General features: G+C 45.0%; 1 protein-coding gene across 1 annotated transcript in view; it reads left to right on the forward strand.

Moving 5' to 3' along the window:
- The window catches only part of eng (endoglin), a 43,233-nt gene extending 28,699 nt beyond the window's left edge, over window positions 1-14,534 (forward strand). Inside the window, exons 5-14 of the mRNA XM_012814712.3 lie at window positions 3,408-3,573; window positions 3,972-4,140; window positions 4,437-4,536; window positions 5,721-5,922; window positions 6,300-6,457; window positions 6,828-7,061; window positions 8,043-8,109; window positions 12,944-13,051; window positions 13,611-13,658; window positions 13,999-14,534. Of these exons, the coding sequence (XP_012670166.2) occupies window positions 3,408-3,573; window positions 3,972-4,140; window positions 4,437-4,536; window positions 5,721-5,922; window positions 6,300-6,457; window positions 6,828-7,061; window positions 8,043-8,109; window positions 12,944-13,051; window positions 13,611-13,658; window positions 13,999-14,120 (1,374 nt within the window). The 3' untranslated portion in view covers window positions 14,121-14,534. The remainder of the gene's footprint in view (window positions 1-3,407; window positions 3,574-3,971; window positions 4,141-4,436; window positions 4,537-5,720; window positions 5,923-6,299; window positions 6,458-6,827; window positions 7,062-8,042; window positions 8,110-12,943; window positions 13,052-13,610; window positions 13,659-13,998) is intronic.
- Window positions 14,535-16,108: the final 1,574 nt, after the last annotated feature.

Genomic DNA, 16,108 nt, shown 5'->3' on the forward strand with positions numbered 1-16,108 from the left:
GAGCCATACATATTAAAGACACACTGAAATGAATCTGGCACTGATTATAGACTTCAGTAACAGTTGGACGCGGAATCACTGTTTGGCAACATGTGTGTTGCGGTGCATGAAATGTGTTTTCGGTTGTTTTTGTTTGTTGTTGTTGCTTCATGTTAAAGCGGTAATGGTGCTTAGGCATGAGGAAAACACAGTGAAAGAGAGTGGCCCACTGTCATTATAATGGTGATATTAGTGATGAGGGAGTGTGTGTGTGTGTGTGTGTGTGTGTGTGTGTGTGTGTGTGTGTGTGTGTGTGTGTGTGTGTGTGTGTGTGTTGGGAGGTGGGGATGGGGGGACGGTGTTTTTGAAATGTATCATGTAGGTGAATATGTGTCTATGCAAGTCACGGAGCACAATGCTCTGAAAAGTAATGTGTTTGTGTGTGTGTGTGTGTGTGTGTGTGTGTGTGTGTGTGTGTGTGTGTGTGTGTGTGTGTGTGTATGTGTGTTTATGTGAGAGAGATGATGAGGAAAGCCTGTGGGCTATGTTGTATGCCAGCTGGGTTACATTGACATTTCACAGGATAAAACTATGTTGAAAGTAAACAGAATAGTTCAATTTGACCACACACACACACACCCCGCCACCCGTATTTTTCTTAGTTCTTGTGTGAAACACTAATCGAGACACTGGAATTTTACTCTCTGATATTTGACATTTAGGCTAACAACGCCCTCTTTTCTCATAATTGAAATTGTTGCCATGAATGCTGTGTTCTCAAAACCAAAGACTGTGTGTCCCCTCTTTCACCTCCGGTTCTAATCTAAGTTGAATTGTTCTCGGAGCGTCTGCAATGTTTGAGACAGGAGGCTATCTCCCTGTCTCTCATGGCCAGTGAGTGATAGTGGCTGCTGGCTCTGAGTTTGTACTGGGAGTCTGCACATCGTTTAACTGTCATCCCCCCCCCCCCCACACACACACACACACACAAGATCGTCACACCAGGGGTCTCTTCAAGGTGACTGCTGTGATAGGAGGAGAGAGTGCCAAGGGACGGAGGTGATTGGCTGACGTATCTCCAGGAAGCATGATTGGAGTTGTGATTGGCTAAAGCTCGTCCTCTTGACCCCGGCAGCTTCCTCTGATGCTGCCTAACCCTTTCACCCTGACGGACAGAGTGACCGAGGGAAGGAGGTGGAGGGGAGGTGGCACCCCCCTCCTGTCGGTTCTGTCCTGCTCCCCTCGTCCTCCCCGTCCTCCCTTCTTTGTGATTTTTTTGATTTCCTCGTCTGCCACGCTTCCTGACATTCTATTTCAATCCGCCGAAGCCAAGCGAGTCCAGGGCACATGAAAAGGGAGCGATCAATCAAAAGAGGGTTTCTGCACTCTTGCCAAAGTCCTCCCTAGTTCCTGTGGACACACCAGATCACAGGCACAGTTTTGTGACCAAACAGAACCGTGGCCGCGTGACGCGTGTGGTCGGTTTCTATCAAAGCACATTCTTTGCCCGACAACCACGACAACAACAACCTGTTGATGAACCCAAACCTGTTGACGTTGATCTCTATGGAGATAATATTGGTTCAGACGTTTCACACAAAATGTAGTATACAGTTAATTTGATTACATATTAAGTTTATAAGCAAAAATATTTCTTTTTTGAACAAATTCGGGCCAACAAGCACTGCATCTATACACCTTCCCATAAGGCTCACCCACACATGAAACACATACTTTTCATGCAATAGCTTTACTTTACTAAAAGTTAAAAATATTGAGTGGAACATTTGACCCAATATTCTCTCTCTAGATCTCTCTCAGTAGTTCTCAGTGAGGAGAAAAGAGAATCAAAAACAAGTAGATAAATGAATACATGCACCAGGATAAAAGATATTAGCATACATAAGGCATATACACTCGATTACATACAAGATTGATAGTGGATGAAAATGGTTAGATTCAGCATTCAGAGTATGGGTTGTAGAACAGCTTAGTGGGTATACAGTATGCTTATAATGTTACTATTATTATTACTATTGAGGATAAGCAGAGCTATGAAGCTGAAAACTATGTCAATGATAGCATCTATTTATATTACAGGTAAATAGGAAGGCACACAGTATGTATAGTATAAGATGCATCATGAGCAGAACTGAATTTGTGCATAATAGTATAGGGGGAATGGGTAACTGTAAGCAGATCGTTTCTGCAGGTAGATGCAAGGGAAAACTGCTGCACTGTGTGGGATAGAAAAGTGACACAGTGAGTGGACATGTGACATGTGTATATGTAATTATAGGTTATGGTGATGTGGAATAATGTTGTCACAGCCAGCAGCATTTGCTGGCAAAGGTCCTACTATAGGGGAGAGAACAGAGACACGCTAGTAAATAGAAATTCAGTCGTACATAAGAAAAGCCCTGCATGGTGTATGGGAAGCATATTGCGACTGGTGCAGATCTTGATGCATTATTCCTAACTATAGGATGCACTGAAGAGGAATGTTTTTAGTCTAGACTAGAAGATGGAAAGGGTGTCTGCTCCTCGGATGGAGATCATAGGAGGGGGGCTCGATAGCAAAAGGCTGTGCCTCCTATTGTACTTATTGATACTCTTGGAGTTACAAGAAGACTTGCAGTCTGGGAAGAAAGAGGTTGTGGTGGGCAGTAGTACACATCTCTGAGATGGACAGTGTTGTGTGTGTGTGTGTGTGTGTGTGTGTGTGTGTGTGTGTGTGTGTGTGTGTGTGTGTGTGTGTGTGTGTGTGTGTGTGTGTGTGTGTGTGTGTGTGTGTGTGTGCGTACAGTATGGCATTGTGTGTGTGTATGTGTGTGTATGTGAGTGTGTGTGTGTGTTTGTGTGTGTTACTGTATGTATGTATTTATACACATATGGAGCCAAATTCCAGTCCCCTCCACTGACGCACAGAGTTAAAAAGGTCTCATTTCCTGCCCATACTCAGGAAGTTAAGGAAGGACCTGGGCTCCAGTGGGGTTGTGCAACAGGGCTCGTGGACACTTTACCATAATAAACATTCCTTTTCAAATGCTTCTGGCAGCAGACAGGGTTTTGGGGGAGGGGGGGCTGTGGTCAGTCAGACACATTTTGCAAACATGAGATAAAGTGCTTAAAAAAGCAGCTGACTCACTCATTGAACAACACCAAAAAGAGGGCGCAAACGCAGTGCCATCGACAGACATGAGAAGGGTACAGTCACTGAAAGCGGTGCTTTTAATGCTGCACAGTGCCACCGACAGCAGAAATGACTGCCGTTTGACCTCCCTACAGCCTCAGCAGAAAGCACGAGCAGTAAGACTGAGAGGAACTGCTGCAGTGGCCAGTCTCCGTTCGGAGCTGATGTTCAGTCGGCTGTGGACTGAGATTGGTAAGGTGGAATGAAGGCTGATGTTGTGTCTTTTACCCCGTAGATCTCAAAAAATGCACAACTTATAGTGTTTGGGAAAACAACCCTAAAAGAGGACTTTCCCCTGGAGACAGAAGAGCTCTTGAGATGGACCAGTAATAAGTTTGGTGGTGTAACATCCTTTACTGAGGTGCAAGACCCAACCACATTCAATTTCACCCACAGACCTGGTAAGGCTCTCTGTCAGACAGTCACCATGGTTACCCACAGAATGGATATTTCACCTTTCATGTTTACTTGAACCTGCATGACAACAGACCATTGATCAATTGTCAAAGAAAAGTGAAGTGTTGTGTTATGGACTTGCAATTCAATTCATGCATAGGACTAAACATGTGCTGAGGTCACCTGAAGTGTTAGTCACCTAAATACACTCTACCTGTATTGGTTAAATTGTTATATGATGGATTTGTAAGTCCATATTGACTCATCGTATAAATATATCATGTCATAATATAGTTGATTTTATGTTTGTTTAAAAAAAAGAGCATTATTGTTATCATTTATAAATCATAATCCATAGAGAATTAAAATAGTCCATTCCATAATTTGTCGTTCACCTTTCCAGCTACTGGTCCAACCTGCACATTGACCCCTACTGAGAAGATGCCCATGGAGATGATCCCCATCAGCATGGGGGGCCCCCAGCCATCATCTGTGAAGTCCTGCTACCTTCCAGCAGCGAAACAGCAGAAACAGCTGCACATCATCAATATCCCTGATGACATGGACATTCGGTGAGATGCTGTCTTTGCTGTGGACGTAGACCATGTCATGTCACATGCAGTGTTCTTTTCTGTTCTTCCCTCTTTGTGAAAAGAGACATTTCATTCCAAAATGAAAATTGTACCATCATCTAGTCAAGATGACACCAGCAGACACCAGTGCGGTTTTATGTATAGTGATCCTATTGTCTTTTTAATGTATCTCATATTTAAACACTAGTTCATTTGTAGCTATCTCCATGTACAATGTCTGTGAAGAGCACAGGTGTGGGCATGATGTTAAGATGCTCCATCTTCTTCTGTTTCAGCCATGTGTTAGTGCATGTGGTCCCGAGTGAGGCAAAGTTGTCTTTGCGAGGTCCCAGTAACACTGTGTGGGAAATCAAAGGGGGTGAACCTGCGTTTGTGGTAAGTAAGGCATACAGACTATCGGTCAGATGAACCATTGAGATCAACCCTTGGGGAAGTGATCTAAAAAAGAAGCTTAGGGATGGCTTTTGTAACAACATTGTAAATTGGTGCTATATCAGTAGCTAAATCAGTAGCTATTCAATTGGATGAATAAATGGATCAATGAATTCACCATTTTGTCAAATGTTTTGTACATGGATTTTCACCCAACAAACCCAACATAAAATACTTGAAACCAAATAATGTAAATACTGGTAATGTGTGGTCATGACTGACCAAATAACGTATTCACAAAGCATCTTAAGGCTAAAAGTAGCACCTAACTTGCTGAATTAGGAGAAACTCTTAAAAACAATGGCCATTTCTGTCCTGACTTTGGGACTAATTTGGGAGTAATTCACAAAGCCCCTTAGCGTAAGTAGCAAGTAAGAAGCATGTAGCCTAAAAGTACCTTGTAAGTCTGGGAGTACTAAGAAGTCGTTGAGAGGACCCCTAATTCACTAAGACCAACTCCCAATGAAACCGAAAATGCCAATTCCATGTCGCAAGGTTTTGGAATGCAGAGGCAGAGTCACTTAAATTGTGAGGGAGTTTGTAAGGGGATGCTATAACACCACTGACCAACGGAAACAGCCTATTCATTGCCAACATTGAATTAATTTTCTTGTGAAATGAAACTAGCTCCAGGCTACACAAAGGTTTCATCATACAGATGCATTTTAAAAACTGTGCGAAGATACTCAGTCTGTGGGAAGCGTATTCTGTTATTATTGAATTTGTATCCTAGACATATTATTTATTTATTTGTCGTTCTTTGTGATAGGCTATGTAGTGCATGCCTACTCAGAAGCACAGACCTGTCACTCATCAACCAATCACCAAGGGGATTGAAAGCAAACTTGTGCATGAGACTTGATGTCAGCCATAACAACAGAGTTTTAGACAGGATTAGAAGGGTGCTATTTTGCTTGATCCTTGTGGTGTTTTGATCAAAGTATGTCACAGACATTTCATTAAGACCCCAAGGAACCATGTCAACTTGTGGGAAAAGGGGCATATGATGACTCCTTTAAATAACCCTTATTAGGTCTCTTGAGTGAATACCCTCTTTCCCACATCATTTTCCATGATGCTCAAAAACCAAAGAGGACTCACCTGATGACCTGCGTTTCTTCTTGCAGACAAATGGCCTGGTAAAGATTACTGGCTTTGAGCAGCCACTCTCCATTCCCAGCGAGGGAATGAAAATGCTTGGCAGTGCCAGAGATCTTCAGCTGGAGGCCATGGGCCACTTCAAATTGGACTACTTCACCAGCTACTCTGAGGTCCGTGTCAGGGGCCCAACTATCCAACTGGTCATCGGGGTAGAGGACAGTTCTCCAGGTAAGGCTGGATAGAAACCCTATGGCAGTCCTAACTCCAGTCCTTAAAGTGGAATCTACACAACACTGGTTCAGCATGGTTTCGCATTACTTTTGCAGTTAACTACAGCACTGCACTGACAGCACTGACAGCCCTTTTGTTTTTATCTTTGTGGACAGACCTGTGATTTTTAAAAATCTCTTTTAATGTTGGTTTACATTTGCCAGTTACACGATTCCTTTCAGTTGCACCCATGATTGGATGATTCCGCTCAGTTACGGGCGCCACAAATTACAGTTAGAGGGCGGTGACGATGTGGTGATGATTACACAATCAGCTCCAGGTTGAGCTGCTCGCTAACGTATGTGCTTCTGCCCCTCTGTGCGTTGGCTCTGCAGGAGTGGTTAATCCTCCGTCCGCAGTGACATTTCCTGATACTACCACCCCTGCCTCATTGTCTGTTCCCATGGAGATTCACCTGTACACCTCACCTGAGTACAGGTCTGCCCTCGACCCCAAGACCCCCCTCCAGACGGACAAGAGGATCTACGCTGAGGTGCTCCCACACTCTGACTCTTCACTGCTAAACAGACACTCTGATCTTCACGGCTAAACACACACTCTAGCCTTCACTGCTAAACACCCACTCTAATCTTCATGGCTAGACACACACTATAATCGTCACTACTAATCACACACTCTAGTCCTCACTCCTAATCACACACTCTAGTCCTCACTCCTAATCACAAACTCAAATCCTCACTGATAAACAAACACTCCACCTCTCACTACTAACCACGCACTCTAATCTTCACTGCGAATCACACACTGCGAATGACAATGCCAAAGTAAGCTATTTTAAAATTCACTTGTTGATTCTGAGCTAAATAAATGTGTGGTTGACTTGAATTGTTAACCCCCTTCAGATCACTGGTCAGATGGCCGGTGGGGTGGAGATCGCCACTGAGGTCAAGGAGTGCGTGGTGCGCTCCAGGGACGTGTGCGGGCTGCTGAGGGACCTGCCCTTCAGGCCCGAGCCCTGCGCCCTGGCCAGCTGCTCCCACACCACCCGACTCAGCTTCTCCCTGGAGCCCGTCCACGAGCTGGCCCCCAGCAGCTGGGAGCTGGACTGCGACGTGCACTTCTGCACCTCTGCCAAGGTGAGGGGGGGGGGAGGAGGGAGTGAGGGAGTGATTAACTGAGTGAGGGAAAAGGACACAGTCAGTGATCAAATGAGTGACTGACTGACTGACTGAAAGAGTTTGATAATTGAGTGAGTGGAAGATAGACTGCTACACGTACTTATGTACCTCTGCCAAGGTGAGAGAGAGAAGGACAGGACTGAATGTGTGGGTGGGTGAGTGAATGAGTGGGTGACTGAATGAGTGAGTGACTGAGCATTTGAGTGGGCGGGTAACAGATGAGTGGGTGAGGGAGGAAGTGAATAAAGTATGGAGAAAAGTACAAAGAGGGTTTAAGGCAGCACTCTCCAAACTTCTGTTGGCTTCTGTATTATGGAAGGAGTTTGTATGGCAGCCCTCATCATACTGATCTCAGCTGTAGAGGTGCTGGGTGTATAAGTTGTTACAAGCATTTCAGCGATTCCCTTGTGACACACAAAGAGAACATAGTTCTACTGTGATAGTGATATGCAGTTATTGTTAAACGTACTGTTAATCAGTGTTTAAACGATTAAACTGTATCTTATGTGATAGGCTATCTGTTTTTCTGGTGAAATGTCTGGCAGTCCACCACACAGCGCTAAATAAATAAATAAAAAATGCATGCATCACTTTAGTGTACTACTGTAGTATGCATTATAACTTATGCACTACAGCCTAGAAAGGTAGCTAGAAATCAGGTGAAGGGAATGCCTTAAACTGAATGTTATAGGGAGTTAAGGATTAGTTAATGACTAGCTCCATTCTAAGAAAGTTTCTAAGAAAGTGTGTCTAGTTCAGTTGGCATGCAGCTTTGTTGGGTAAATATTTGTCCTCTCATATGAACTTAACTGCTGAAATGGAAATTAATTCAGGAAACCTTTAAGTTGTGTGTATGTGCTTCAGTAAAACTCAATATATTTTTTATTATTTATTTATTATATCCTCATCAAAGATTCTTTCTCATGTGTTCTTGATCAGGCGTGCTACCCAGGAGTAAGAGCCAAGAAAAACCTAGAGGTCAATCGAACCAAAACTCCACCGCCAAGTAAGTAAACTTTCTGACAGACAGAAAAGCAAATACTGCCTCTAACTCACTGCTCATTTTTCTTCAGTCTGGCCTGGTATGAAATGGAGCATTTGACCTCGTATTACTTATTGATTGTGTTAAAAGAGAAAACATAATCATTCTGTTTTCTGCTCTCCAGACATCAAGAAGTGTCAGAACTTCCTCATTTGTTTTGTGTGTCTGATGGTGTCTGATGGTGTTCCGTTGTTATCACAGCCCTATTTTTCTGTTTCATTACTGTTCTTGAGGGAAAGAAAGAAAAATATCAACAGGAGAGGGAAGAGAGGATGAAAAAAACAAAATGTCAAAAGAAAAAGAGAAAAAAAACTACTTTTACAGAAAGGCACCAGTCACCGACAACCTCCACAGCCAACAATGGACCTGGCAACATCATTATGCCGGATCCTGAATCCTGAATCACTAGCAAACAAATCCCTCTGGAATACTCCAAATCACACCACTCCAGCAACAGGTTACCATAGTCCCGCCTCCAAGGGCTGTGCTTCCTTGTCGTTTTGAGTGTAGCCATGGCGATGGAGCCAGAATGGCAGCTGGGGGGGTCAGCGCGGGGATGCGTGTGTGTGCGGGACAGGGCGGAGCAGGCCGGGGCGGTCTCCACTGAGGAAGGCCTGCAGTCTGACCTTGTGGCCACAATCAGAAATAATGAGCCTGCTGGGATTGATTGTGTCAGAGGTCTGGGCGCGCGGCCGGCCGCGGACGTCCAAACACCGGCCACTGGCGCTATTGTCCGAGGCTCACAAAGGGGGGAAGGTGCACATCTTCAAAGGCCAGATAATCGGCAGGCAGATGAGTCAAGAACGAGACTCACATTCCTCTCTGTTCGCCAGCAGGAAAGGCCATTATTCCTCACTTGCACACGCGCACAGAAAAATAAAAAATAAAACATGCAAAACAGAGAGAGGTCATGTTTTCGCCACGCACGCAAATCCCTGACTTGGCCAACAAGTTATTTTTTCCTGTAATCTCATTTTTATGTCCTCTAAGGAGGATGTACTGTATCTCTCAGTATACTCTCTCTCTCTCTCCCTCTCTCTCTCCCTCTATCACTCTCTTTCTCACTCCCTTTCTCTCTCTTATTCTCTCTCTCTTTTTGTAAGGATAATATTTTTGGCGGATTCAGAGACAAATCCCCTGGAATCACATTTGGTGCCTTTTGAAGCTCTTCATTTCTGATTGGTGCCAATTACGTTTCTGTGTGTGTCTGTGACGACGTGAGGTGATGGAGGGACACTGGGAATTGCCAAACAGCCGTCTGGAGCCAGTGGTCAGCCTAAGAAAAAACAAAAGAAAAAAAAAGAAAGATAGTAAGAAAAAAAAACAACGCTTTGGATGGGAGCCACTTCTCAATGAGCGGTAAAGTCAGTTTCACAGCCTGCAGCCAGATTGTGCCCTGGCCCTGCAGCCAAGATCCTCTCCTGATAGTTGAGAGGGGATCGTGTGAGGTGTGAGGCTTTTCACAGATCTGGATGGGTGAGCAGGGCAGCTGGACATGACAAGTGGTGGTCAGGGTCAGGGTCAGGGTCAGGGTCAGGGTCAGGGTTAGGCCTTCGTGGTCGAGGGGGCGATGTCGGGGGGCGAGGGGGGTTAGGGGGTGATTGTGGTCGAGCAGTGGGAGATTGAGTTTTAAGAGGGCCTAGGGAGGGCTTGCTGGTTCTCCAGGATATGACAGTGTGCATGTCCCTGCAGGGAGTTCATCACGGCAGAGCCTTAGGTGAGGGGTTGGGGGGTTAGGGTGCAGGATGTGGCAATGTGCACTTCCCTGCTGACAATGGTCATGGCAGAATTTAAGAGGTTGGGTTTGCAGGATGTAGTGGTGAGCAGTCTCCCCTGGATGGGGACTGATTGTGGCAGAGCTGTAAGACATTTGTGTGTGTGTGTGTGTGTGTGTGTGTGTGTGTGTGTGTGTGTGTGTGTGTGTGTGTGGTGTGTTGTGGGTGGGAGTTTGGGGGGCGGGGGGGGCTACAGGATGTGGCGATGTGCTGCTGTCCCCCTGGGCTGTCCTTCCTGTTTGGGAGCTGTGTGGACACAGGAGTTTGGACCCCACTGTCCTCCTGTCCTCCCCACCTGTTCTCCTGCTTCCTGTCTGTGTTTGTTCAGCTTTCTCCCGGACCCAGAGCCCAATCGGCTCCAATGGTCCAAACACAGCTCCCAGACCACATTCTCTCTCTCTCTCTCTCTCTCTCTCACTCTTTTACTCTCTCTGTCTCTCTCTCTGTCGCTCTTTGTCTCGCTCTCTCAATGTATCTTTCACTCTCTCTGTCTATCTTTCTACTTCTCCCTCATTCTCTATCCATCTCTTATTCTGTCTCTCTCTCCTTCCCTCAAACCCTAACTCTGTCTGTTTCTATCTGTCTGTCACACACACACACACACACACTCTCTTCTCTTTCTCTCTCAATCTCTAACTCTCTCAGTCTCTCCTCTTTTCCTCTCCTCCCCTCTCTCTCTTCCTCTCTTTTTTTGGAAAAACAAATAAATGAGCTCAACATGAAAGCCCCTAGCCATGCCTGAGGGAACAGCTCCCTAACCCCCTGCCAGGAGCCCCCCCCCCCCCCCCCATTCACACTCGAGTGTTGCAGGGTAAATAGCCCCTCCAGCCCCCCTGGCGCGTACAACAAAGTTCCTTTTTTAATTAAGATACCCATAATTGACTTCCCACTTTAAGCGGCCTGCAATTTATTGATGAGAGATGGAAGGCCTCTTTTCCCTTACCTTGTTGTCTATTAAATCGTTTAGATTGGGGAGGCTGGGAGTTTATAATTGTGGTTTCGCTTACCGAAAGCATAATCTTTTTATAGCCTTTTTATAGCTGTTTTTCATGACAGTGAGAACCTGCATTAATTCATGTGAGTGGCTGACGCATCTTGCATACACCATCAAAATAAGACAGGTGACTTCAAATTACCAAAATAACACCAGCTAATTATCTTGCGTATAGCTGAATGATTCTGTAGTTTAGGTTAGTTCATACCTATAGGTGTGATCTACAGGTATGGAACGCAATTTCAGGAAATGTAATTAAAACAGTACTATGCAGATAAGCCTGAAAATAATTTTTGGTGTGGTGATTGTGTGTAAAACAGACAGCAGGTATTAATCTGACATGCTGATTACTTGTGTTGGATAATTAAATAATACACTGGTGGAATACACATACACACAAGCAGCGATTCAGACACATCGCCTATTCATCAATGTCACTTGAAGCTTGTTAGTGAGGGTGTGAGTTTACTCTAGTTTGCTGTGCTAATGTTGATACCTTTTCCTGTTGCTTCAGATCATTGCTCTATGTATTTGCCTCTCTATCTTCCACTACAGATAACTTTGTCTGCATGTCATCTCTTTCCTATCTAAACTCATGTGACATCGTTTGCAAACACAAATGCAAATAACACTTCTCTGTTATCTCTGTCCTTTTCTCTTTTTTAATTACTCTCTCTCTCTCTCTCTCTCTCTTCCTCAATCTATCACTCCTGCATCCTGTGTTGTCTTCCACTGGTGGATTGGTGTGCAGGGGAAGTGTGTGTGTGTGTGTGTGTGTGTGTGTGTGTGTGTGTGTTGGGGGAGACGGGGGCAGTGAGGGCAGCAGGATGGCTAATTCTGTGGGGGAGTGATGATTAGCTTCCTCCACCAAATCACCACATCCACGCTGGAACACTTTGTCCTCCGAGGTGCCTAGGGAGCAGGAGAAGAGGAAGGGATGGAGGAGCAGGTGGGAGGAGACGAGAGGAGGGGACGGGTGGAGTGGAATGGGGAGTAGAGGAGAGGAGAGGAAAGAAGAGAGGGGAGAAACGGAGAGGAATTAAGGAGTGGAGAGAAGAGGAGTGCAGAGATGGGAAGAGGAGAAGAGAGGAGAGTGGAGGGGAGAAGAGATGAGATCAGGAGAAAAGAGAGGAGTGGAGTGGAGAGGAGAGCAGGACCTTATGTGCCAGCTCTTGAGCCTGGCAAAGCTGGCAGGCCTGGCAGGCGGTTTGGTGAGCTGTCAGCACCGTGGGTGTCCGTCTGGAGCGGGCGGTGAAGGACTTCACATCTGCCTCTGGCTTACCACTTCACACAGCACCGCCTGTCCTCTCCTCCTCTCCTCTGCTCTCTTCATCCGGCCAAGCGCGAGTGGGATGGATGTGCTTTTGTGCAGAAAGCCCTGGGGGCCATGTCTGTATCTGTGTCTGTGCCAAGCTGTGTGTGACGCCACAGGAACCTCACCTCACCTCACCTCACCTCCCATCTCGCCCACCTCCCGGCCCTAGAGACCACACCGCCACACTGAACACTGAACACCGCCACTGGAGAGCCTAATGGACAACTCATGAATCAATGGATGAATGGGATGAATTAATGGATGGATGGATGGATGGATGGATGGATGAAAGTGTGGATGGATGTGTAGATGCATCTGTGCATTGATGTATGGATGGTTAGCTCCTTGGATGAACAGATGGAAAACTAAAACAAAACAGATGCTGGCTTTCTTGCTTGTGCAATACAGTGAAGTGATATCGTTTGTTAGAATGCCTTCCAGCCTTATATTTAAAGGTTACTACATTTTTTTTTATAAAAATGCCTTTAAAACTTCCCTTATTATACAATATTATTTTGTATCCTTTGTATGTCGCTTTGGATAAAAGCATCTGCTAAATGACTAAATGTAAATGTATTGCAAAGTGTAATGATTTACAGATTCAGATATGTTCTTTTAATGTTGTGTGGATATCCCTGTGTGTGTGTCTGTGTGTGTGTCTGTGTGTGTCTGTGTCTGTGTGTGTCTGTGTGTGTGTGTGTGTGTGGGTTGTAGGGCCATGTCCTGAGTTTGGCTTGTCTGCTGTCCTGGGCATAGCCTTTGGTGGGTTTCTCATAGGGGTGCTGTTGATTGGTGCCCTGTGGTTCATTAAAATCCGCACAGGTAAGTCATGCCACATTAACACATAATACAATCACAATTACCAGTGTGTTACATTCTGCGTTTGTGAGTGTGTGTGTGATTTCTGCATTCTTTTATACTCTCTAACAGTGTGTGTGATTTCTGCATTGCGTTTTACTCTCTCTAACAGTGTGTGTGATTTCTGCATTGCGTTTTACTCTCTCGAAAAGTGTGTGCGATTTCTGCATTGTGTTACAATATATTTCCTTTAACTGTGTGTGTGGTTTGTGAATTGTGTTATATTCCCTCTAACTTTGTGTGTGGCTTCTGCATTGTGTAATCCTCTCTCTGAGTATAGATATGGTGTGTGTACATGGTGTGTGTATTGTTATCCTCTCTCTGTTTGTATGTGTATTCTGTTCACCTCTAACCATACGTGTGATTGCTGAATGTGATGCTCTCTGTGTCTGTGTGTGCTGTGTAAGTCTGTAACTGGATGTGTGGTTGCTGTTGTACTGTGTTATCCTCCTTCTGTCTCCATCCATACTGTGTTCGAGTCTGACTGCATATGTGTGCTGTGTTGTGTTGTTTTGTGCTGCAGGACGCCCTGGGGCTCTGGCTATAGGAGCAACAGCAGCTCATCTCACAGGTAAGGTTCCGCTCGACCATGCGCCCACACCATCACCTAGCAACAGGTCTCAACACTGTACCCTGGCGAGTGATACGTGCTTCAGCACACTAACATTTTTCTTTATTTCTCTGCCTCTCTTGCTCTCCCCCTCCTTATACTCCCCCCCCTCTCTCTCTGCATCTCTCTCTTTCCCTCTCTCTTTCTCTCTCTTTCTTTCGCTCTCTCTGTATCCCCCCCTCTATCTGTCCCTCTCCCTTCTTCTCTCTCTCCCTTCTTTTCTCTCTCCCATCCTTGCTTGTTCCCTCTCTCTCCTTACCTCTCCCTCTCTCTCTCTCTCCCTCTGTCTCCCTCATTAAAGGATGTCAGTGTTGTCTAACCAAACGGCAGCCGGTCTCCGCCAACCCCTCACCCTCCGAGAACAGCAGTGCCAACGCCAGCATTGGCAGCACCCAGAGCACACCCACCAGCAGTATGGCATAAGTGCCTCCCCTCTCTCTCTTAGGCCGTATGCGCCTCCCTCCATCTCGCCACACCACCCCCCCTCTCTTCCACCCTGGCTTCCCCCAAGCCGGGCCTCCGGGCCTGGGGAGCGTTGGTGCCTGAGGGGGCTCCCACTGACCGACTGACCTGGCTCCTACCCTCTCCCTCCAAGCACCTCATTTCTGCAGCCATGACCAGCCCCTCAGCAAACCCAGCCAGCCAGCACGCCTTGCTCCGTCACGGGAAGCCAGGCGGCGGGGGGGAAGAGGGGAAAAAAAAAGGGAAAAGTCTGCCCTGGGCAACAGGAAAAACACAGCATATCCCCCAAGAACTAACAGGAAATTCATCACATTCTTTTCAATGAATCCTGCCTCTCGAATGGCCACACAATGAGAATGACGAGGGAGAACAAAACAAAAAAGGAGAACAACCAAAGATTGTAAAACCATATTAGAAGGCATTTATGCTCAGTTTTTTGTGATTTGGGATTCAAGCAAAGGCAGTCAAATAAGTGTAAATCTGACAAGCTAACTGTGAGTTTCTCCCCTTTAATAATTTATTTGATCATTGGTTTAGTTTGAGGAGGCTGGTTGACTTATATATAACTATATATATATATATATATATTAAGTGGTGTAAGAACAAAAGAAAATGTATCAGTTAAAGCGTGTTATGAGATTTAGGGAATCTTTGGGAAAAGGCTACCTCTTAACTTATGTAGATGTCTGCTATCTTAAGTGTGACAATCAGTCTTGCTAATGAAGTGTCTCTTGTTCATTTAACGTCTTACCATTTCTCTCCCATTGCATCAGTTACTGTTGCGTCATTCAAGCTGTTACGCTACTGTTAGCCCTTGCTGTTGAAAGACAAAAAAAAGTCATAGTGTTGTTACCTAGTCTCTTTAAAGGAAAGTTAGCTCAAAGCTAACTGACTGTGGTAACTCCTCTCCAGTCTCTAATGATTGTCTAACACATCTCCAATTCTGTTAGAGAATGCATTGAGGAAAAAAAAATATATATAATTTATGATTTCTTAAAAAAGAAACATACAATATCGTCTATTGAAGATTCTGAATCTTAATAATAGAGATATTAACAGAAGAAGTGGAAGATATTGTGGTTTAACCGCAATAGTGATTTCCTTTTGGTTAAATGTATACATTTAAATGTGTGTTTTTTAAGTGGTTTTCTTTCCTATGCCCTCAATGCCAAACACACCTCAGAGGATTTGCTTGCAAGAGCAACTGAACCAAGTCAGTGTGAGAAGAAAGTCAGTCATTGTTCCACAATGTCTGTATTAATGATTCAGGCTTCATGTTCATCTTTACTTAAAATTTTCCTTGATAAAAAAAACTAGACTGTTGTATGAGTGTGTGTGTGTGTGTGTGTGTGTGTGCGTGTATGTATAGGTGTAGGTGTGTGTGTGCGTGTGTGGGTAAGTGTAGGTGTGTGTGTGTGTGTGTGTGTGTGTGTGGGTAAGTGTAGGTGTGTGTGTGTGTGTGTGTGTGTGTGTGTGTGTGTGTGTGTGTGTGTGTGTGTGTGTGTGTGTGCATGCATGTGTGTAGGTGTGTGTGTGCGTGTGTGTTCTAAGCTTATACCTGCATACGTGTTTAGAGTAGTATTGCTTCTGTTCTTTATTTGAAGAGGTTTTTACTCAGCCAATTATAGTGGAGTCCACTGAGTTGTATTCAGTCATGTAGCCAACATTGTCATTGTGAATTTACACACTACTGTCTATGAATGAAGACATGTGTGTGTGAGTGTGCATGCTTGATGTGTGCATACACACGTGTATATTTGTGTTTGAGCATGTGTGTGAGTGTGTGTGTGAGTGAATGTGTGTGTGTGTGTGAGTGAATGTGTGTGTGTGTGTGAGTAAATGTGTCTCTGTGTGTGTGTGTTAAACAGGTTTAATGGAAGATAAAGGAGAGAGGGGGAGGGTGGAAATGCTACCTGAGCATTGGTGCAATATTACCTATGATGTATTCA

This window comes from Clupea harengus, chromosome 12 (assembly GCF_900700415.2).
Source record: "Clupea harengus chromosome 12, Ch_v2.0.2, whole genome shotgun sequence".
NCBI lineage: Eukaryota > Metazoa > Chordata > Actinopteri > Clupeiformes > Clupeidae > Clupea > Clupea harengus.